At 50.9% G+C, this 23,244-nt stretch overlaps 2 protein-coding genes across 2 annotated transcripts in view; both read left to right on the top strand.

The window, feature by feature from the left end:
• Positions 1 to 19,686, top strand: part of CNNM4 (cyclin and CBS domain divalent metal cation transport mediator 4) — a 65,645-nt gene extending 45,959 nt beyond the window's left edge. The window contains exons 4-10 of the mRNA XM_005862223.2: positions 9,755 to 9,898; positions 10,217 to 10,351; positions 11,256 to 11,425; positions 11,641 to 11,737; positions 13,224 to 13,286; positions 16,510 to 16,691; positions 16,963 to 19,686. Coding sequence (XP_005862285.1) covers positions 9,755 to 9,898; positions 10,217 to 10,351; positions 11,256 to 11,425; positions 11,641 to 11,737; positions 13,224 to 13,286; positions 16,510 to 16,691; positions 16,963 to 17,160 — 989 coding nt within the window. The 3' untranslated portion in view covers positions 17,161 to 19,686. The remainder of the gene's footprint in view (positions 1 to 9,754; positions 9,899 to 10,216; positions 10,352 to 11,255; positions 11,426 to 11,640; positions 11,738 to 13,223; positions 13,287 to 16,509; positions 16,692 to 16,962) is intronic.
• A 2,452-nt stretch (positions 19,687 to 22,138) lies between these two features.
• CNNM3 (cyclin and CBS domain divalent metal cation transport mediator 3) overlaps positions 22,139 to 23,244 on the top strand; it is a 19,879-nt gene continuing 18,773 nt past the window's right edge. The window contains exons 1-2 of the mRNA XM_005862246.2: positions 22,139 to 22,185; positions 22,750 to 22,894. Of these exons, the coding sequence (XP_005862308.1) occupies positions 22,139 to 22,185; positions 22,750 to 22,894 (192 nt within the window). The remainder of the gene's footprint in view (positions 22,186 to 22,749; positions 22,895 to 23,244) is intronic.

Below are 23,244 nucleotides of genomic sequence, written 5' to 3'. Positions count from 1 at the left end.
CAGTGTCCTGGTAATCGCTGCAAGCACCTCTGAGAGAAAGCCGCCCTCAAGTTCTGACTGATGCCAGACAGTCCAGTTTCTCCCGTATGAGTCTGGGTCCCCAGAGACTCACCTGGAACTGGAGTTCAGAGCAGTCGGGAGCTTGAGACTCCCTCCCGATTGAAAAAGACAACAGCGTCCTCAGCTGCCAGCCCTTTCCACGTGCGCCACGTCCTCAGCTGCCAGCCCTTTCCGCACGCCTCCGTACCTTCCGCACCTCCTCTGAGTCTCAGCGTGCTTTTCTCTTTCCTTCTAGTTGTAGAATTTCCACTCAGCCAGCCTTCCTGTGGTTCTGGATGATGTTCGTTTTGTCTTTTAGTTGTATTTTTGAAGTGGTTGTGCGAGGCAGCAATTTCCGGTGTTTACCTATGCCGGCATCTTGGTTTCTCTTCTGTCAACAGTTTTATGCTCTGGGCATTCTGGTTAAAAGAAAGCTGTTTAGAGAAGTTCCATTTCTGAATCCCAGCTTGCTCACCCCTCCTTGGTTGGTCCTAGACAGGACTTCTCTGGGCCTCAGTTTCCTCCTGTGAAGAGTGGGGTCAATCATACTTGAGGCACCTGGGCAGCACCTGGGCCCTGCTCACCACAATATGCTCACCCCTTGTTCACCCCAACTGCTCTGTAGCTGGGAGGAGGTGTGCCTTGAAGGGGACACCCAGGTGTCTACTGGGGATAGAGACAGCTAAGGTCTGGCCATTTTTACAGGGCTGTTGTGAAGGGAGCTCTCCAGGCTTCTGTGATCATACACCTTGTTAAAGACATTTTTAAAATTTGTACCTCCATTCACTCAGTAGTTATATACATGTACTATTTTCTAATACATGTATTATGAAATAAACACATTTTTAAAGAGGTAAAGATGAAATAACCATACTTTTAAAAAATATATATTTTAATTTTTTACTACAGAGAGGAGGGGAGAGGGATAGAGAGTTAGAAACATAGATGAGAGAGAAACATCGATTAGCTGCCTCCTGCACACTCCCTACTGGGGATGTGCCCGCAACCAAGGTACATGCCCTTGACCAGAATCGAACCTGGGACCCTGCAGTCCACAGGCTGACGCTTCATCCACTGAGCCAAACCGGTTAGGGCTGAAATAACCATACTTTTTAAAAAAAATATGTTTTTTTATCTTTTAGAGAGAGAGGAAGGGAGAGGAGGAGAGAGAAACATTGATCAGTTGCCACTGGCATGCACCCCAATCTGGAATCGAGCCAGCAACCTGGGTATGTGCCCTGGCTTTTTGGTGCACAGAACAATGATCAACCACACTGGCCAGGGAAATAACCATAATTTTTATTTATTTTTTAAAATATATTTTTATTATTTTTTAATTTATTTTTTTAATTTTTATTGATTTCAGAGAGGAAGGGAGAGGGAGAGAGAGATAGAAACATCAATGATGAGAGAGAATCATTGATCGACTGCCTCTTGCATGCCCTCTACTGAGGATCAAGCCCGCAACCCGGGCTTGTGCCCTTGATCGGAATCGAACCTTGAACCCTTCAGTCCACAGGCCGACGCTCTATCTACTGAGTCAAACTGGCTAGGACATAACTATAATTTTTAGATGTCTGCTATTAGTTACTATTCATATTATCTCTAGCACATCCTTTATATCCTTTTTTTTTTCCTTTATATCCTTTTACGAGGCACAAAATATCCTTATGATGGGATTTGTCAGTACCGACTGTGACTGTAAGCCTGGGTTTCAAATAGTTTTCTTCTTTTTTAAATATATGTTTTTATTGATTTCAGAGAGGAGAGAGAGAGAGACAGGAACATCAATGATGAGAGAGAATCATTGATCTGCTGTCTCCTGCATGTTCCCCACTGGGGACTGAGCTTGCAACCTGGGCATGTACCCTGATCAGGTATCGAACCGTGACCTCCTGGTTCATAGGTTGACACTCTTCCACTGAGCCTCTTTAGCCAGGTTCAAATAGTTTTCTTAATAATTTTGAATTATTTTGGCCAATCCCTCAGCCCTGACTCTATGGTTACTGCTTCCCCCACGCTGATTGCCAGGGCTGGCAGGAGTGGAGAGGGTGGCCTCGGGCCTTTGTAGGCCTTTGTGCTTGCTTTATTCCTGGGATTTCCCTACCGGGTTCTTGGTCAGCCTGTGTATAAACAAAAGGCAAAATTGCTTATTTATGTTGGATGAGTCCCCCTTCGGAGACCCTGTTCTAAAAGGTTCTGGACAGCAGGTCTCTCTTACGTGTGCATAGGAGGTGTCTGGCTCAGAATGGTGAGCAGGTCTCTCGGGAAGTCTGTAGGAATCCTTTTCCCCGTGGACCCCTGTCTGTTTTGGCCATGTTTGTTTTTCCATTTTTCCTTTCCATGCGGCTACCCTCCTATCACCTTCTCATTTTTGCTCTATTCTTTTTTGTCTTGGTCTTGCCTTCCATTTTTATTTCTTTCCTTTAAAAACATAACCAGTTGATAATACAGTCTTTTCATTGGTGGTATTTATTGAATGGCTGACTTATTGAGGGCCTGCTGTATATTTAGCCTCATGCTAGGGGTTGAGGAATGGCTCAAGAAGCACCGAATATAATTTGTGCTGGTGAGAGTGTAAACTGCGAAGCTTCTGAAAGATTTGTCAATGCATGAACCCTTTGACCTGGATACATCTTGAAATGTATTGTCATCTCACATGGGTAAAATGATGGACTTAACGGGAACAGTAGGAAAATACTGGAAATAATTATGTCCAGCAGCAGAAGGGAAAGGGTTAAGTTCATTCTGGCATCCACCAATGGCACACTGCACAGTGGAGGTGAACGGAGCAAAAAATGTAAAAATAAAGTAATATATTTATTGTAGAAACTTTGAGAACATGGAAAATGATTAAGAAGTGAAAGTGATACTTATTCCACCACCCCAAGTATGAAATGCTTTATTGCATTTTCTTCTAGTAAGTCAGCAATGAGCTATATTGCTTTTCTCCCCCTCTCAAAATGAGATGTTCTTATCTCTTCTGATTATAAAAGGAAAGAGTAAAATAATACATATTGATTTTAAAATGCATTAAGCTAAAGCATAAAAAACTACTATAAATTGCTCCTCTCTATTCTGTAACTTTCTGCTTTATACAATCGGTGAGCACCATTTCTTTAAATCTCTGGCCTCAGCCTCTTTTTTCAGTGGCTGCAGTACCAGTTGTAAACTACCTTGGACAGATCTCCCTGGGCATACCTTGCACACTGGCTTGGGTGCTTCCTTTATATTAAGGTTTTTCCTAGAAGTGGAAGATTGGCTGAGTCCAGCCAGTCCCTGCACATTTTATATTTTGACACATACTACCAAATCCTGAAGAAAAAATGTCCTTGTTTTCTCCAGTACTACTGTATCAGGCATTGTGGTCTGATAATATGTATTAATTTATGTTAAAATGAAGGACCTCCTCAGTGTTCTTTTAAGTTGCTCATTGAGTAAACATTTTCCTCTCGCCCGACCAGCCCGGCCCTCTACAGAGATCACCCTCCCATCTGGGAGCGAGGGGTGTGGGACGGGAGAGCTGTGCAGGATTCTTTGCCTGCTGCTGTGTCCCCTTGGGTCCTCTCCTGCCTTGCCTGCGTCTGGCTGGGCTGGGCCCTCTCCTACTGCTGGTTGAGGTCAGCACTATTAATAGTCACTTAATCCTACTGTGACCTGTGGCCAGGGTGGAGGGAAGAGAAAGGAGGGCCCGATGGGAGGGCCTGGGAGCTAAGGGCCAGTTCTGGGGACCTGGGATGGTGGGAGGTGGGACTTGCCGGGGAGGCCAGTAAGGAGGATGCCGATAACAGCATCTTGGGTGGTGGAACCCATGTCTGATCTGGGGCCTTTGGATCTAACCCATGAGAAAAGCAGCCAGAGCTGGTGAGTAAGGCCCTCACAGGACTCCGGTAGACTTTGAAACCCAGTACCTAGTGATGTGTCCTTCTAATGGTCTTTGAAAGATAAAGCTTTTTATGAGGGAGGAGGACACAGCAGGGGCTGGGGCCTGGGCTTCCAGAGACAACCTATGTGTATCCAGCAAAGAATCCGGAGCAGCTGCTGTGCTCCTGGCTTGGGGTGGGAGGAGGGTGAGCAGACATGGAGAGGAGCGAAGTCACAGTGTAGGCCTGGCCGAGCTTCAGCCTGCTCCCGGTACATGGACAGCAGTCGGCCGGTGGCACAAGCAGGCCGCATAGCCGTGCAAGTTCCGGGAAAGGAAGAGCTGGGGCACCCAGGGCTGAGCCAGGCGAAGGGTTGTCCCTGAACGCATGTCTGGGTTCTCTCGCTCCCTCCCCCTGTTCCAGGTGAGAGAGGGCAGTGGAAAAGGCCTGGGCTTGCTGTCTGGTCTGCCCAGCACCTCTGGGGTTTCTAGAAGCCTCATGTGCAGTTCTCTAACCTAGGAGGAGACCTGGCTGGAAACCTGGGTGACGAAGGGCTTGGTGGGCAAGCTGGCAGCCAGGTGTGGCCCAGAGGAGACCAAGGGACAGCAGCTTCAAGGTACCCCTCTCCCACAGCCAGGTTCTTAGCAGTGCTAGAATTAAAGGCTAAGGAAGCCCCAAATCCCAGAGGAAGCAGTATGGGAGTTTTTAAAAAAAAATTAATATATTTTTATTTATTTCGGAGAGGGAGAGGGAGAGAGAGAGAGAAACATCAGTGATGAGAGAGAATCATTGATCAGCTGCCTCCTGCACGCCCCTGCTAGGGCTCGAGTCGGCAACCCGGGCATGTGACCTCCTGGTTCATAGGTCGACACTCAACCACTGAACCACACCTACTGAGCAAGAGAGTCTTTTAACAGTTACTTTGATGTATGTGTACCTTTCTGATTATAACATTTATGGTATTGATTATGGAAATTTTGGAATTTCTACTCAGAAAAGTATAAAAAAAGAAAACTAAAACCATTCTTAATTTCCCATACTTTTAGGTTAAATCAGGGGTCCTCAAACTTTTTCAACAGGGGCCAGTTCACTGTCCCTCAGACCGTTGGAGGGCCGGACTATAGTTTTAAAAAAAACTATGAACAAATTCCTATGCACACTGCACATATCTTATTTTGAAGTAAAAAAACAAAACGGGAACAAATACAATATTTGTATTTGCATGTGGCCCGCGGGCCGTGGTTTGAGGACCCCTGGGTTAAATCGTATGATTCTTATTTTGTCGACTGTCAGCAATTTTTTAGGGGTCAGCCAAATATGAACATTTAGGTATATTTCTTCAGTCTTTTTTTTTTTTTTTTAAATAAAGACTGCTTTAAAAAATGTGGGATTCTCAGCTTTCGGGGTAGATGTATTATTTAAATTTTCATGTTTACTTTCTCATCCCAACCACCTCCAAAATCCAGTTATCCAGTTGGATGGAAACTACTAATAAGATGAGGAGACGCATTAAAATAAAATTCTATGTTAGATTTGAATTCCATACAATGAAAATCATAAACATGTAAGTCCTAAGTTGATCCTCTCATTTTAAACTAGAGGCCTGGTGCACGAAATCGTGCACGGGTGGGGTCCCTCAGTCTGGCCGGCGATCAGGGCCATCTAGCCCAGTCAGGGGGAAGGGACCGCGGGAGGTTGGCTGGCTGATCAGGGCGGCTGGCTGGGGGAAGGGACCGTGGGAGGTTGGCTGTGAGAGCACACTGACCACCTAACTGGCCAGGGGGAGGGACCGTGGGAGGTTGGTTGTGAGAGCGCACTGACCACCTAACTGGCCAGGGGGAGGGACCGTGGGAGGTTGGCCAGCCATGGGAGGTTGGCTGTGGGAGTGCACTGACCACCAGGGGGCGGTTCCTGCATTGAGCATCTTCCCCCTGGTGGTCAGTGCACGTTATAGCGACCCGTCGACCGAACAACCGGTCGTAATGGTCGCTTAGGCTTTTATATATATAGATGGTAAATGAGTTAACAGTAATTTTGAATTACAGAAACTTCTTAATTTCAAAAATTCAAAATAATCCTTTTGCTGCTAGCCTCCCTGTGTGAATGAACTCATTCCCCATAAATATTCACTGAACACTTACTGAACAGTCTTCTATGTTTGGGAAATACAGACTGAAGCCCTGCTATAATGGACTCGCAATTAGTAAGAGGAGAGGAGCTATAAACCATAAGTAAAGTGAGTAAGCATGTTATATCATTTATTTCAGGTAATAAACTGATGACCAGATTGGGGTGCTAGAGGAGGGGTGGTTGTCAGTGAGGCCCTCACCAGGAGGGTGACATTTGAACAGAGACATAAAGGTGGGGCGAGCTAAGCAGATGTGTAGGGGAGGGACGGCCAGATGAAGGGAGCAGCCTTGGGTGTTTGAGGGACAGCAAGGAGGCTGAGACTGACCGGAGCACAGGAGAGAGGAGTAGGAGATGGGTTAGGGGTCAGCATGAGGGGTGTCTGGGACCTGGCCACGGAGGAATGTGGCTTCTGTGTGGAGTGAGGCGTAAGGCGCCCTGACTTCCCTGTAAGGCGTCCCTCTTGGTGCTGTGTTGAGAGTGGACTCGGGTTCAGGGTGAAGCAGGGAGATGGTGAGAGGCTGTTCCCACCCTCCGGGTGAGAAGGAGATGCCTGTGGCCCAGAATGGGACAGTGGCAGTGCAGGCTGCCAGAGGAGGCTGGGTTCCGGGTGCCTCTTGCAAGCAGAGCCGACAGGTCTGCTGAAAGGGTTGGATGTAGAAGGGTAGAGAAATAGAGGAGGCAGGGTTTTTTCTCTCCATGCTGATGAGTTGGAGAGAGGGAGATGGGGAGGCTGGGAGGAAGAGCAGGAGCTTGGTTTTGACAGTAAGTCCTAGGTGTTAGACATCCACTTGGCTCTAGCTGTCAGCAAGCAGTAGGAGTCTGGAGGGCACAGAAGAGGCCTGGGCTGCAAGTATTTATTTGAGATACCTTGACATATAGTTTTTATATAAAGTCACAAGGCAAGGGACCAGGTGCCCTCCTGAGTCAAGAGGACAGGGCCGGCCTGAGGTCAGAACACCAGGAGCTTGCCGGAGGAGGGAGAGCGGCCCCTGGCCAAAGACTGCAGCCTGAGCACGAGACCCCCACCACTGGCAGGCATTGCTGACTTTGGGAAGGGCAGACAAATGAGAAAAGGCAGACACAGCCCAGAGTCCCACGGCCGGGTCAGCAGAGGGTGACTGACTAGCCCTTTGTGTGGGGCCGCAACCAGCCGGCCACAGTCAGCGCCAGTGCGCCAGGCTCTTTAGCATGCAGAGCAGGGGCGAGTGGGCAGTGCCCCAGGCCAGCACATCTACAAGGCACTCATCTTGATGGTGCTGCCACTAGAGGGTGCCACACACACCAGTGGGTTCCACAGACAGGAGCCTCAGAAAGCAGGCAGGGAGGCAAAGAGTGGCCCCAATCCAGCACAAGAAATCCATGCATTTCACCCACTAGGTGAAGCCTAGTGCAACCCTTGATCATGGGTTGATTGGAGGTTTCAGTGGGGGGACATTTTCTCCGATTATTGATGCTGAATCTGCTGGTTTCTGATTCCTAGGGTATAAGCAGGTGCTGCTAACTGGGCAGCATTCAGAGACTCACCCCATTCCTGGGCTCCTTGTGCCGCAATGCCTTGCTCACCCTAGACTCTTACCAGTTCCCCTTAATTTTGTGTTTCTCCTTAATATTTTTTAAAACATATTTTTATCTATTTCAGAGAGGAAGAGAGAGGGAGAGAGGGATAGAAACACCAATGATAAGAGAGAATCATTGATCGGCTGGGGATGGAGCCCGCAACCTGGGTATGTGCCCTGACCAGGAATTGAACTGTGAGCTCCTGGTTCATAGGTCAACGCTCAACCACTGAGCCCCACCAGCCAGGCACTCCTTAATATTTTTGTCAAAAAAAATATAGATAGAAAAAAAATATATAGAAGTGAAACATGCCCATCAAATAGAATATGGAAGTGAATAGAGTGATACTAGCCCCCCCAACTTCAAAAGCCCCCAAAGATGACCACTGTTACCTCTTCCAGATAGTTCAAGGCCCTCTTCACCCTCCACCCCCATTTCCATGCAGGCAGATGGCACCATGCATTCAGTCCTATCACCTGCTTTTCCACTAATGGCCTGTCTCGGGTTTCATTCCACATTTCGTCCCTCAGGCCCTGCTGCCTCTCCCCAGGCAGCAGTAGCCCCTGTCCCGCACTCCTGCTCCGTTGCAATTGATTCAGATTGTCTCTGGTTTGAGGCTGTGAAAAAGAAGGTTTTGATGACCACTTTGCTTTTGTGTCTTTCTGCTTTAGTGAAGATTACATCCTTAGGGTAAGTTCCTACAAGTGGAATTTCTGAGGCCAAGGTTAGGGACCCTTGGTTTTGAGACCTGCTGCCAAATCGGCCTCCTGAAATGTGTCTGTTTTCCTGCCCACCAACCAGAGCCCTGTGAGGGCCTGCCTGTCTCCCGCAGCACTGGGCATCACAGCCGCTAGAGCATGCCGGTCGGGAAGGTGATAGAAGCTGCCTGCTTGCACTCTGGTTCCCGTCGGAGGACCTGGTCGAAGCTGGCTGCGCCGGCTCTCAGCACTGTTTCTAGAGGGCTCTCCTGCAGGGCAGCCTCTGGCAGGTGGGGAGGCCAGGCTCTGGGCCCTGGCTGCTGCTGCTCAAGGGCCCTGGCTGATCACTTGCTCTCGTTGGCTCATCGCTAGAAGACAGGGGAATCTTTAGTCGAGTCTAGCAAGGTCCTGAAAGTGTTTTGACCACAACTCCAAGCTGGAGATCGGTACCGTACGACCAGCACTGTGTGCGAGGATGTTTCACAGGACAGTCCTCCCCCTTCACACGGGTGCGCTCAGGCACTTTCCATTTGCTTTTCCAAATGCTGGCTGTGAGGACTGGCATCTCTGTTCTCCCTAAGAGGCCCCCAGGAGCTCTGAAGGGCGCATGCTGGGCCTGGTGGGTTTGCTGTGGCCTAAGGATCTGGAGTGAGGCCCTAAGACTGGATTGTGAAGGGGAATCTGTGAGAAATCTGACTTGACCTTCACAGCTCTCCCAGGGCTTTCTCCCTGAGGCTGCTGCAAATCTGTGTCCCCCTGTGTGGGGCACACCTTGTTCACCCCGGAGTGTGGGCCAGGCCCCTCTGGGGGGTCTCCTGTTGTCACACACTGGGTTTTGGGGCACAAGAGCAGGGGTGGGGGAGCCAGGAGGGCACCCAGGCACCCACAAAGCTTCTGTGGAAGGTTTCCCCCAAACCCCTTTCTATCTTTCTCTTGCTTTAGGTCGAAAGGGTGGCCTTTCTCTAATTACAGTGCCTGCCTGGCCTAATTATACCGGGCTAATTTGTTAATGGTTTTGGGAATGCAGAGCCTTTGCCTTGGACAGTGTGGGGGGGGGGGGGGGGGGGAGGCTCTGCCAAGGAGCTGGGGGAGGTATTGTGAATGGCCCTTGAAGCTAGGGAAGGTGGGTGTCCTCTGAGCCCGTGTCCAGCTGGCACTTGCCTGCCTATGACATATGGCTTCTCTGTCCACAAGTTGTCAGTGTGGGTCTTCCCCTCCCCAGGAGGGCCTTGCCCTTTTCATTCTATTTAAGCCAATGGTCCGTAATGCCTTGACAGTAAAAAATACTTCTGGTTTTCCTTTTCATAAAAGCAGTATCTGTTTGCAATAGAAACTACAGGAAATATAGAAAAGGGGAAAAAACTACCCCTGACCCCACCCCAATGACTCAGGTGTGTTAACATTTTGGTGGAGGAGTCTCATGATTGGTCCCTTTGCTCTTGTCTGACTCATTGCGTTGTCCCCCAGGGAAGTCCCACCTGGCCATCGTGCAGAAGGTGAACAACGAGGGGGAAGGTGACCCCTTCTACGAGGTCCTGGGCCTGGTCACCCTGGAGGACGTCATTGAGGAGATCATCAAGTCCGAGATCCTGGACGAGTCCGATATGTACAGTGAGTGCACCCCCCACAGGCTCAGAGTCCCTTTCCCGCTCAGGCCTGACGTCTGCTGGCCTGGGCGGGAAGGCCACCGTGCAGGGACACAGGCCCGCACGACCTGGGAGCATATTGCTTGGAGCAGGGACCGGAGGCTGCTTGGTTCCTCTTGGCTTCTGTGGCTCAGCATCAGCCCGGGGACTTGCCCTGGCCCAGGCACTGCAGGTTCTGTGTGGAGGGAGGGACGGCAGAGCCGGCAGCTGGTGGACAGGTTCCAGTCTGTTCCCGAGTCCATTGTGGGGACAGCGTGCTCAGCTCCAGTTCATTCACTTGCAGCTGACAACCGAAGCCGGAAACGGGTATCTGAGAAGAACAAACGGGACTTCTCAGCCTTCAAGGATACTGACAATGAACTCAAGGTGAAAATTTCACCTCAGCTACTCCTGGCTGCTCACCGCTTTCTGTCCACGGGTAAGAGCGAGAGGATGGCCTTCATTGTTGGTGGGACAGTCACAAGGGAGAAGGACTGGGCCTCTAGCTACTCCTCTCCTGGGATGAGGCTACACAGATGCAAGGTGCAGGGAAACCCAGCTGCCTCTGGAGGGGGCGAGGCAGCTCCCACCTGGACATGCCCTGTGATTTGCTTCCCCTATTGCAGACTTCTAGAAAGTATCAAGTTAGTTTTGAAAATAAGCCTCAGGAGAACCTGAGATAGGCCCATCGAGGCTTGTGGAGTGGGAGGGAGAAGGAGGCTCTTGCATGTGGTGTGGGCCTGCCCAGGTACAGCGCACGGCCCTTGCCTGGCTCATCCCCTCTGAGGAGCCTGCATCTAGCTCTGTCCTTGTCTCTCCCGCCTCCCCTCTGCCTCATGTACCGGACTTGACCTGTAAATCAATGTCATAGCTCTTCTCACCCCTGATTCACAGCTCCCTTGGGGGCCTGGGCGATGGATTAGAAAGACACCTGCCTACTCCCTCCCCCTATCCCAGTCAGACTTCAGTAATTCCTTCTCCTTTATTTTTTCTGCCAGGGTATGGATGATATCGATGATGATAACAATCATCAAGCACTTTCCTTATGCCAAGGATGTGTCTAAGTGCTTTACATGTATTATTCTGTTTAACCTCACAACCACTCTGAAGTTTTTAACCCCCACTTTACAGATGAGCAAACTGATATACAGGTTAAGTAATTGCCCAAGATCATGCCCGGGTAGTGCAGGAGCTACCATTCAAGGCCAACAGACTCCAGTCTGACCAGTGTGGACCCCAGGGCTCTCCCTTTTCTCAGAACCGAAGGGAAGAGCCTGGCAGTGAGGGAGCTGTCCCTGTACTGCAGCGACGGGTCTCATGTGCAGTCTCCCTCTCCCCTGCAGAAGTCCCCCAGTTCAGCCCTGCTCTGATATCAGAGAAGATCCTGCTTCGGCTGCTCAAGTACCCAGACGTCATTCAGGAACTCAAGTTTGACGAGCACAACAAATACTATGTGCACCACTATCTGTACACCCGGAACAAGCCGGCCGACTACTTCATCCTCATCCTGCAGGTGAGCCTGCCCACACCTGCTTGCCTCACTGTGAAATGTGGGGTGCAGGGCTTTCCTGCCCCGAGACTGTGTGGCCTGCTCTGGGCCTGGGCTCCCCATCGCCCATCCTCTTCCGAGCAGCTCACGGTGCCATCACCCCTCATGTCTCCCTCTTGCCTCATCTTTTTGTTGTTTTTTGCTTTTCACTCTATAACCCTAACCCTGTGTTCTTTCAGGGGAAGGTGGAGGTGGAGGCTGGGAAGGAGAACATGAAGTTTGAGACGGGTGCCTTCTCCTACTACGGGACCATGGCGCTGTCCTCGTTAACCACTGGTGAGTGGCTGGGCTGCACTGGCTGCACTCCGGCGGCCTGGAGTGGGGGCGGCAGTGAGTGGCCCCAGCTCCTTGGCATTGAGATGGCTCATAACTTCGGTGTTTCGAGGAGAGGGAGACCTGTGAGGTCTGGGCCTAGAGGAGGTGGCCTGGAAGAGCAATGATTCAGAGGATGGAGTGGGGTGGGTGGGATTCTGAGCAAAAGCCTGGAGGGAGCCGAAAGTGTGTCCTGAGATGGTGGGGAGGCCTGCCTGCCAGAGGGGAGGAAGACTGGGAGTAAGGATGAGTCGGGGAGTCCCAGAAAGTCAATGGTGTATGGCTGTGATAGGAAGCAGGAAGCTGTCGATGGCCTTTGAGAGTAGAATGGGCCAGTGGGCCCACGGGCCATGGTGACCCTTACGAGCCATCACGGCAGGCGGGGAGTTGAGAGAGTGGGCATGTGGAGGGAGGCTGTGGGTCTTGCCTATGAAGCCTGGGAGAGGGCAACCAAGGGATTGGGTGAAGCGTCCAAAGTGCCTGAAGTTGGGAGCCAGGCCAGGGCAGGTTGCAGGCAGGTTTGGTTTCTCATGGCTTAGCCACTGCCTCTTGGTTAAGGGTTGGTTGTGATGGAATAAAGGGACTTGGGGCAAAGAGGGTACTGGACCACCTCCAAGAGAGGTTATGGCAAGACCAAGGAAGGACCTCTCTGGCCACCCCAGTACCCTCTGCTTCCCCAGTCCTGGGTAGCTCAGGTGCCCCTTGCCAAAGGGGCCAGCACAGCTCCTCACTCATCGTGGGACACACCCCCCAACCACGAGAGGGGCCTGGGTGGCTGTGGGCTGGAGAGTGGAAGTCCACTTTGGTGCCGGGGGACAGGCCACAGATGAGGCAGGTGCTGTAGCTTCTGGGAGCCTCGGCTGTGCCTGTTGTTTTCCTTTGACAAAGAGGACCCCGTATGGGGGGCCAGGGCACCCATGCCTATGGACACAGCTCTGCCCCCGCCAGCACGAGCCGGCCTGTGAGGGAGGGGAGGGGAGTGGAGAGGAGGAGCCAGGCTCTGGACCCGGATTTCGGACTGGCGGCCCTGGGAGGACTGCTCAGCGTCCAGCCTGGGGAAACCTTGTTCAGAAGGATACTCAGTCATGGGACATTTCCTCCAGGCACTCTCTGCCCCGAGTGCCTCAGGGGCCAGGGTCATGGTCCTGCGCTCTGTCCCTTGACCTGGAGGCTCTCAGTTCCCACTGGAGTGGCCGGAAGGGAAAGGGATGTCTCTGGGCTCTGCATTCACTGTGGGAGCTCTGGGCGCCTCTGCCAGCACCTGCCCTTCTCTGAGCAGGGCTCGTGAGTCTGCCCCCTGTCAAAGCCGTGTCTCCTTTCCCACTGAGCCCCTCACTGCCCAAGGGAGCCTGGACAGCAGGTCTGCTTCTCCAGCCCATTCCTGTGGCTCCATGTCCTGCCTCCTGACCTGGACCTCACCCAGCACTGACCTTTTCCTCTTTTGCTCCAGTGCCTTCATCCCAGGTCGGGTGTCCGCCTGGCAAGCAGAACTCCCTGCTCTCCTGGCTCTCAGGTAACATGGCATGGCGGAGAATATTGCACTGCCACCTGTCGCCTGAGCCCACACACCACAGCTGCATTAACCTGTCCCAGTAGGCACTGGGGCTCCCCACCTGTTCACACTTGAGAGCCAGCTTGGCCTAGAGCTCAGTTACTGGATGGCTTTGCCCTGGTCCTGGAAGAGGTTCCTGAAGGTTCTTCAGTCTTTGAGGAGGTGTGTGTGTGCACGCACGCACGCACGCACGCACGCACGCACGTGCTGGCCAGACTGACTCCTACTCACTGGCAGCATCCCTGTCCCCCATGATCCAAGGCAGCAGATGGTGGCGGGAGGTGCTGGCCTTGTCACCAGAGCCCTGGCCTGGCTGCCCTGGTCCTGGAAGAGGTTCCTGAAGGTTCTTCAGTCTTTGAGGAGGTGTGTGTGTGCACGCACGCACGCACGCACGCACGTGCTGGCCAGACTGATTCCTACTCACTGGCAGCATCCCTGTCCCCCATGATCCAAGGCAGCAGATGGTGGCGGGAGGTGCTGGCCTTGTCACCAGAGCCCTGGCCTGGCCCGGTGAGCCCTGAGGAAGTTAAGAGCTCCAGGCTCAGTGCGTAACCTAGAGCAGCTCCTGAGCCTCCACAGGCCAGAAAGCCTAGCACTGCAGGCAGCTGTTTCCCACTTTATATTCCTGCATCTGGTTTTTTCTTCTAAACTGCACCAAAGCACACTTTACTATTGATCCTCTTCTAAAAAAATGTTAAAGGTGACTGAGAAGTCACTGGTCCCTTTCAAACACAACAAACTTTTGGCTGTGATGGGAAGCAGGAAGTCGGTAATGGCTCTGAGCAGGGGGTGTCTGATGAGAGCAGATGGGCCGTTTGGCCTTCACTGACCAGCCTCCCTCTGCCTCTTCTGCACTTTCTTGTTTCACATATGGCCAGGAGTTTGTGCATACAGGGTTTGAATCCTGATGTTTTTATGTAATATGGGAACAGAGATGCTTTTCCATAAGCTTTCTTGTTAGAGCTACACAGAGTTCACCAGGCAGATGTGCCTTCATTTGTTATTCCCTTTATGCATATTCATGGGGGTCTATATGCTAAATAATACCATGACATAAACCTCTATGAAAAATGTCATCTGTGTTTGAGATTATATCCTTAGAATATTCTTTTAGAAGTAGAATTACCAAATAAAAAAATTCCATTTTTGTTACACATATTGCTTTGTTTTAATCATAAAAGTAACATAGGTCATAGGGGAAAAAAGAAAATTAATAAGTATTATAATTTCATTATTCAGAAACAGATGCTTCATATTTTGTTGTACTTTTCTTTAGGACCTCTTTTTTTTTTTTTAGTGGGTGTGGAAATCTGGAAGATAGATACTGTGGTAGTTCATAAGTCTCTATAGTGTTTATTTTTTAAAATATATTTTATTGATTTTTTACAGAGAGGAAGGGAGAGGGATAGAGAGTTAGAAACATCGATGAGAGAGAAACATCGATCAGCTGCCTCCTGCACACCTCCTACTGGGGATGTGCCCACAACCAAGGTACATGCCCTTGACCGGAATCGAACCTGGGACCCTTCAGTCCACAGGCCGACGCTCTATCCACTGAGCCAAACCGGTTAGGGCAGGACCTCTATTTTTAATAGGCCATGTCACCAATCTGTGTTGGTTTTAAATTAATTTCCTGTTCTGGCATGTTAATAAGCATTAATTAAAAGCAAATAATTAATTAATGTTAAGTGTTTTTGTGTGTGTGTTTTTTGGGGTTTTTTTAGTTTTTGTAAGAGTTTATCTGAACTAAACTGATAACAGTTGCCAGGAAGCAAGATCTCAAATGCTCCCATTAATGTGAAAGGTTGCTCTCCCCAGTATTTGTTTTCTTCTAGAACTTAATCCGAGGTGTTACTTAGTTTAGAATAAGTGATACATGCACATGATCCTCTAATGCAGGGGTGGGGAATGTCCTGCCCTTGGGCCATCGACGTCCTGTGAAACCATTTGGTCTGGCCCTGCCAAGGCATTAGGGGTGAGTTAATTAAGTATTTAGGCTAATATAGCAGGCTAATTTTTAAGTTGGTAATTTTATATGGCCCTTGAATGATGTTATAAATATTCAAATGGCCCTTGGCAGAAAAAGTTTCCCCCTCCCTGCTCTAACGGTTGTACACTACCCAATTGTAGAATATCCAGACTATATTTTCCTTGTTTTCTGACTGAAGCTCAAAGATGGTGCATTACTGATGCAGCCTCACTTGCTCAAAGCTCCATTGGTCATTCAGTCACCCGATGTTTGCTCTCTTCACTGAGCTATTTGTTAGAACGGCTAACTCAGTAGTTAGTTAGTAACTTAGTCCTTAACTAAGCATATCAGCTTAGTCTATTTCCTGTTTGTTTGAAACAAGCCAGCATGCCTTCACAATTAACTTCTTTGTGGATTTCATTGCCTTATAAATATTCAAAAAAATAAGAGCACAATAATGTGTGCAGTTTCTTTTTCAAAGTAAGGAGTGTGTTCCTCATTTGAGGTTGAGTCATCCCGCTCCCCTGGTTAGTCCACGGAATGAGGCCTCTGCTGCCTGGTGGCGGGAAGAGGCACCGCCAACACTGCCCAGGCTTTGCCTCCCGGGAGGGGGACTGGCACTAGCTGGGATGGGAAGCCTGGCGATCTGGGGCCTCTAGTTCCTGGGGAAGGAATGTGCTGCCCCTGCCCCCGGTCAGGCTGGGGCTCAGCAGACAGTGGGTAGGACTGTCCACACAGAACAGGTCATGTGCAGAACAAATATTTGACGTCTTAAGAGCATTTTTAGTTATGAGCAGGGTGTCATGTTGAGGGTGTGTGTATGAGAGAGATGAGAGGGCAAATTATGTAATTTTTCTCTTAATATAATTTAAAGGTATGCGGTTTGTGTCCATTGACATGAGCTGTCGCTGAGATGAGAGCGGCCGCCACACGAGGGTAACCATCGTGCTGCCCTGGACTGATCAGTTGTTAGGGTTTTGTAGCCATAAACTTTTGAGTCTTTGGTTTTTGTTTTCTGTTTTGTTAGACTTTTTAATAGTTATTGCACAACACTGCTAAACAAACTAACTCGTTTGCTTTGATGAGGTTAAAGCTTCTGACTGTCCTTAACAAGTGTTTCCATTCCCAGTGGGGGTAGCATCCCCTGGCATCATGGGACAGGGCTAGCCAGGAGGTGGTGCCTGTCGGGGCCTGACAGCCTCTTTCTCCCCACAGACCGCTCCCCATCGCACCCCACCTGCCTGAGCCGCTCGGCCTCCCTCAGTTGCCCGGACCGCACAGACCTCTCGAGCCCAGCCCCCTTGGCAGGCAGCAGCAACCAGCTTGGCAGCTCTGTCCTGGGCCAGTACATCTCTGACTTCAGTGTCCGGGCGCTCATGGACCTGCAGTATATTAAGGTGAGTGCTCCCCTAGCTCGGTCTGGCGTTTGGATCACTGCCTCAGGAATCAGCAACTCTTTCTTTCCCCCGCCACCCGGAACACAGGGCCCACGTGAGAGTCCTTCTTGCTCCTGCTGCTGACTCTTGTGACAGGTTTCCGGAGACTCCCCCTGGTCACATCCTCGCACCTGGACTTGCAGCCTCCATCCTGCCGGCTCTGCTTCCCCGGGTCACTGGTGTGATTGGCCTCCCTGCTCCTGCTCTTACTGACTCATTGCTCCTCTTGCAGATCACCCGCCAACAGTACCAGAATGGGCTGCTGGCCTCACGGATGGAGACCAGCCCTCAGTTTCCCCTGGACGGGTGCACCATCTGCACGGAGAACCTGGCGGAGAAGCCTGAGCTGCCTGTGGTGGACGAGACCACAACTCTGCTCAACGAGCGCAACGCCACGCTGCACAGAGCTTCCCCCGAGAGCGCCATCTGACAGGAGGGCCCGGGGCCCCCCGCCCGCTCCGCGGGGGCCGCTCCAGTGGGCCCACCTGAAGAGAAGGAGCCTGTCAGGCCAGACGGGGTGCCGATGGCCTACCTTCCTGAGCAGCCAGGTGGCCCCCAGCCTGTGGGGAAGCTGGCCTCTGACAGGGACCTGTGAGCAGCTCGGAAGTAGCGGCTGCCTAGCCCTGGACTGTGGGTGGCGAGTAACCACCACAAGGCGGATTTTGTACTGGAGAGTTTCTAAACTAGGCTTATTGCTCCTCTTTTGAAATATCATTTGGGGAAGGGAATGGGGAAGGGAAGACAGGGTTAAGGATTTTATTTAAAAAAAATTTTTTTCCCCACAAAAACTTTGGAAGGGGTTTCTCACCCCGGGAAGCAATAGCCATAATCTGCTCCCAGCCACAACCTGGCTATGTCCCGACTCAGGGAGCCGACTCTTCCTGCTCCTTGTCCTCCAGAGATGGGTCCCAGCAGCTGCAGGAGGAAGATTTTCTCTTGGGAGGAAGACAGTGCTTCCCAGGAAGCAAAGAACCAAATAGCATTGAGAACAACTGCCTGGACATGTGCACTGAGGCTTGTCTGACGTCGCCGAGGCCAAGGGATTCTGGGGAGCTGTGATCAGGGGCATTATACTTCCAGCTACAGCGGAGTAGCCCTGCTCCTGTCACTCGCTGGATCCAGGAATTTCTGAAACTCTGCTGATGGGCTCTCCTGGTGGGGGCCACTGGGACTCTCAACCCTGGCCCCATTGTTTTGCCTCATATCTACCCCTTTGGACAGCTGTTCCCTTGTAATGGGGCTGACTTGACGCGTTAGGCAGTGTCTCCCACCTTTCGGATTGCTCCCCCTGCTCCCCAGGCTGCCCTCTCTTTACCAAAGGCTTTCCCGTGGGTTGGGACAGCATCTACATTAGAGGTGACTTGTCTGCAATACTCCTCTTGGTTCTAGGAGGGAATCTAGTCACAAGTATTTGCATTGTTAGCAAGTAATACCATCCCCTTCCCACCCCACAACCAAAGTCCAGTCTGACCCTTGAACTCTGCTTTCCAGGCTCCCTACTTCCAATCTAAACCCCGAGATCTCTTGGGGATTGAGAACAGAGGATGTGGAGGAAGCAACCTGAGCAGGTTCTCCACGCCCTCTCTCCGTGGCTGAGGCTTACCTGCCTATTTACACACTTTCATAACCCGGGAAAGGTTTCAGCCTCCAGGGCACACAACTGGTGGTCACGTTTCCCCCCCGCTCCGTGATCCTGGTGTGGGACGTCATCTTGTCCTGTGCTGAAGCTGGTGGTACAGAGCTCCACGCCCACAGGAAGTCCTGCCCCAGCACCTTTCCCTGGGGCAGAGTCAGGCCCTGCTGCACAGCTCCAGGCTTCCCACTGCTGGGGAGGCTGCGGGACCAAGGTCCGTGTTGGCCCTTTTGTCGGGTGGAACAGTTGCCCAAGATCAGGTGGGGGAGACTCTGCAGGCCTCCCCCTGAGTATTGTCTATTCGCTCCTTTCCTAAAGGGCTCTGCTCTTCAGGTGCCTGGAGAGCCCTAAGTCTTGAGACCAGGAAATGTCTTGCACCAAGTGTACCTACCCCTGACCAGTCACAGAATCTATTCCTTAAAGTTTGGAGAGAAGGTGGTGATACCCATGGATTCTCAGCCAGAAGGAAAAAAAGACACTGGACCTTTTTGTTCCCTGTGGGGAAACCCATTAGTTTTCTGCACGCACAGCTTGCTTTCTGAGTCCACATGGAAGCTTGCAAAGCGTGTTTTTGAGACCTGAGTGCCAGGCAGGGCCAAGCACGTTGGCCTGAACCAAGTGAGTGTGTGTGAAGTAAAAGCGGGTACGCACACTTCCACGCTACCTCTTTGCACACACGGTTACTACCAACAGTTGTTCCCTCCTCCCCCGTTCTTCCCTTCCCTTCCCCATTTATAATCACTTCTTGCAAAGGGTCGTAATTATTTCCAAATATTACTGGTCCGATGACTTCCTCCTCCCAGTGCAATTTTTCACTTCCTATTCCAACTTCCGGTTCCTGGGCTGAGCTCTACCCTGGAATTGGCCCATCCCTACCTGTCTTCCTGTGTGAGGGATGGCCTCCAAATGGGTAGGCAAGTCACAGCCACCATAGCAAGTAACATATTTATTTTGCATAAGATTTTAATTTGTATATATTTGTGATTTATTTTGGCATTGTTATGAGTTTGACTCTCGGGGAGTTTTGTTGTTATGACTCTTGTGTCTTTTGTCACAAAACAATGATAATATTTGCTAAACAATATATGGAATTTATTTTTGATCGGTAATAAAAAAATGAAATATGAAATCTTGGTGCGTCTACAATTTCCCTATTTAAGTCCAGTCAGTATTCGGTACCTGTCATAGAAATAGAAGTGATTGTGATTGGCTGTCACTATGTGAGGGCAAGAGACAAGTATTCTGGGATTGTTTCACAGTGAAAAAGCAGCAGCAATGTAATTTTAAATATATCCTATATAATAAAAGGCTAATGCAAATCAACCGAACAGCAGAATGACTGGTTGCTATGACGCGCACTGACCACCAGGGGGCAGACGCTCAGCGCAGGAGCTGCCCCCTGGTGGTCAGTGCGCTCCCAAGGGGGAGCGCTGCTCAGCCAGAAGCTGGGCTCAAGGCTGGCAAGCGCAGCGGTGGTGGCGGGAGCCTCTCCCGCCTCCGCAGCAGTGCTAAGGATGTCCGACTAAGCCGTCTGTCGGACATCCCCCAAGGGCTCCTGGACTGCGAGAGGGTGCAGGCCGGGCTGAGGGAACCCCCCACCCCAGTGCACACATTTTGTGCACCAGGTCTCTAGTATGTAATAAAGGCTGTCCTCACAGGAGCTGCTAGACATACATGGCAAATGTGCTCAGTTGCCACAATTAGGAATCCTGTAAGATGAACACCACAGGCTCTTCTGTGTACAGGTACTGAAGGGGCAGTTGGAAAGGACAGATTGCCTCTTTCCCCTGGGGGCTGACGGAGAAAGGAGCTTGATCCAAACATAGGATCACGTTGTTTTATAATGTGCAGTTGCCTCTTGGTCTCCAAGTGGGAGTGCTCATCGTCTCAGGAGCCCACCCAAGAGTGACCTCACTACACCCACTCTTGCAGTGCCCAAAGGTGCCTTGGCCACAGCATGGGATTGTGCTGAGGCCAGGGGCTCAAGCCAGACAGGCTTAACAACGTTGCCAAATTGGGGGGATGTTTAAAAAAAGGGAGGTACTTTGGTAGGTAGAAAGGACATTCCAGATAAAAGAAGAAACAAATGCAAAAAGCTGTGTATAGGTGGGAAGAGTAACTATCATTCATCCATCTGTTCCACATGTTAAAGCCCCTGCTGCCAGGTGCCACCAACCCCTCAGTGAGTTTAATGAGGAAGACCCTCTCAGGGAGAAAGTCACACAAGGACCTTGGATTTGCTGTCTCCTCTGCCTGGAACACTCTGCCCCCAGGGGCTCACCTCCTTGCTTGGTTTAGACCTGTTCAAATGTCTCCTTGGAGAAGCCTTCCTGGATCACCCCACATAAAAACAGCATGGTCCTAATCCTTGTCTCCTCTTGTCTTGCTTTTCTCCATGGCACTTACTGCAGGATATTAAAATACAACTTGTGCGTCCCAGCTGGTTTGGTTCAGTGGATAGAGCGTCAGCCTGCAGACTGAAGGGTCCCAGGTTCGATTCCGGCCAAGGACACATGCCTGGGTTGCGGGCTTGATCCCCAGTAGGGGGCATGCAGGAGGCAGCCGGTCAGTGATTCTCTCTCATCATTGATGTTTCTATCTCTCTTTCCCTCTCCCTTCCTCTCTGAAATCAATAAAAACATATTTTTTAAAAATACGATTTGCCCTAGCCAGCTTGGCTCAGTGGATAGAGCGTCAGCCTGCAGACTGAAGGGTCCCAGGTTCGATTCCGGCCAAGGACACATGCCTGGGTTGCGGGCTTGATCCCCAGTAGGGGGCGTGCAGGAGGCAGCCAATCGATGATTCTCTCTCATCATTGATGTTTCTCTCTCTCCCCTCTCCCTCTCTGAAACCAATAAAGAAATATATATTTAAAAAAATATGATTTGTGCATTTCCTGTTGTCCCTATACTAGAACCTAAGCTCCAAGAGAGCAGGGACTTTCTTACTTCCACACTAGAGGCCCGGTGCATGAAATTGTGCACAGGTGGGGTCCCTTGGGGTGGCCTGCGGGGATCAAGCAAAAACCAGCAGTCCAATGCCGCCTGCCGCTCCTGCTCATCCGGGCCCTGCTGCACCAGCCGTGGACTCGCGCCCAGTCAGTCATGATCGGGAGAGCCCTGTGTCTGGCACTCGCTCAAGGGGGTTGGGGGTGGGGCCAGGATGCATTTGGCCTTGGGGGGGGGCAATGGCGGGTGGGCAGTGGGACGCCCTTGCCTGCCCAGGGATCCATCCCACTGACATTTGTGCTGGGTGTCGGGAGCCACCTGGTGGCCACTTTTATATCGTTTCTTCCTTGCAGAGCATCTAGGGAGGGGAAGCGGCCGTGGTGCCGGAGGCTGACTTTTAGGAGGCCAGCAGCACTGTAGGGATTGTGCTGGCGGCACTGTTCCATCAGTGCCTGGCATTCTCCAGAGATTGGACCTACAGATCTACTGAGGGGGTGAGTGTTGGGCTGCTGGGATGGGTTGGTCAGTTGAGTGGCGCTCCCGCTGTGGGAGTGCACTGACCACCAGAGGGCAGCTCCTGTGTTGAGCATCTGCCCCCTGGTGGTCAGTGCATGTCATAGCAACTGGTCGTTGGGTCATTTGGTTGTTCAGTCACTTAGGCTTTTATATATATAGATAGTCCCAACACTAGAACAGGACCTGGTACAATGCAGGCACTCAATACAGGAAATACTTATTGAATGAGTGAACTTACCACCATAGGTAAGTATTGGACGCTCTGGGGGAGCAGCACCTAGCTCTCATAACCTTGACTCAACCTAGTCTAGATGGTGGAGGAAGACCAGCTGGAGGAAGTGACATTTGCAGACCAGAAGTAAGCAGGAATTAGCCAGTTAAGTCACAGTAGCTATGGGTTTAAAACTCAAATATTTGGATAAAACATGGAAATGTTTTGAACCAAGTGACCAGTAATGAAAATGGCCCAGGGAGGGTCAACGAGGGACCTGAAGCACAGTAGAAGCCTTTACTATTAGCAGGAAAGCACTCCGTGAGCAGGTTTACCCTGTGCTGGATTCTTAAAAAAACAAAAACAAACTATAAATATAAGCTGTCTAATATATTCTTTTCATCCTTGCCTGAGGAGATTATATATATATGTGTATATATATATATATATAGAGAGAGAGAGAGAGAGAGAGAGCGAGAGAGAGAGAGAGAGAGAGAAGAGGAAGGAGGAGAGAAACATCTATTGATTGCCTCCCGCAGTGCAGTCGGGAACTGAACCCACAACCTGGGTGTGCGCCCTGACGGGAATTGAACCCGAAACCTTTGGTGTACAGGACGATGCTCCAACCAATTGAGCCACCGGCCAGGGCTGTGCTGGATTTGTTGTCTTTGGATATTGACAGTCAAATAACCATTTGTGTGATCCAAATAGCTCCAACTGTCTGTCCGACAAAATGATTGATAAGTCCTTCCTCAGGGAGCCTAAGACCGAGGAAGAACTACCGGTGGAGCTGACGGGCCGGGCATTCCTGACAGTCTCCGAATGTGCCTGGGTGGCGACCTGGGAGGGTGGCGCGGTATTAGGTGGGTCGCGTTGGAACCCAACATCCGCCGAGTCATGCTTCACTTTTCTCCTGGAAAATAACATGAAGCAGCGGCGCAGGTCCCAGGGGAGTGATCTCTTGTGTTTCTCTCCTTTCCTGCAAGAGCTGTCTCCGTTCCCGGGACTAGCGCGGGGTCAGAAGCCATCAACAAGCATCTTCCCGACCTTAGTTAGCTTCACGGAGCCCAGCCTCGGACTCCCCTTCACCCTCCCGGCCTCCAGTCGGCATTCCCAGGCCCTTTCCTCAGAAAGCGACAGGTCTCCCTACACCGAGACCCCCGCTTGCGGCCGCTCGCCAGCCGGGCACTTGTCAGAGCTCAGGCG

This window comes from Myotis brandtii, unplaced genomic scaffold (genome assembly GCF_000412655.1).
Source record: "Myotis brandtii unplaced genomic scaffold, ASM41265v1 scaffold1612, whole genome shotgun sequence".
NCBI classification, from domain to species: Eukaryota; Metazoa; Chordata; class Mammalia; order Chiroptera; family Vespertilionidae; genus Myotis; species Myotis brandtii.
Note: the sequence above shows the minus strand (reverse complement) of the source record. Positions and strands in the feature narration are given on the sequence as shown.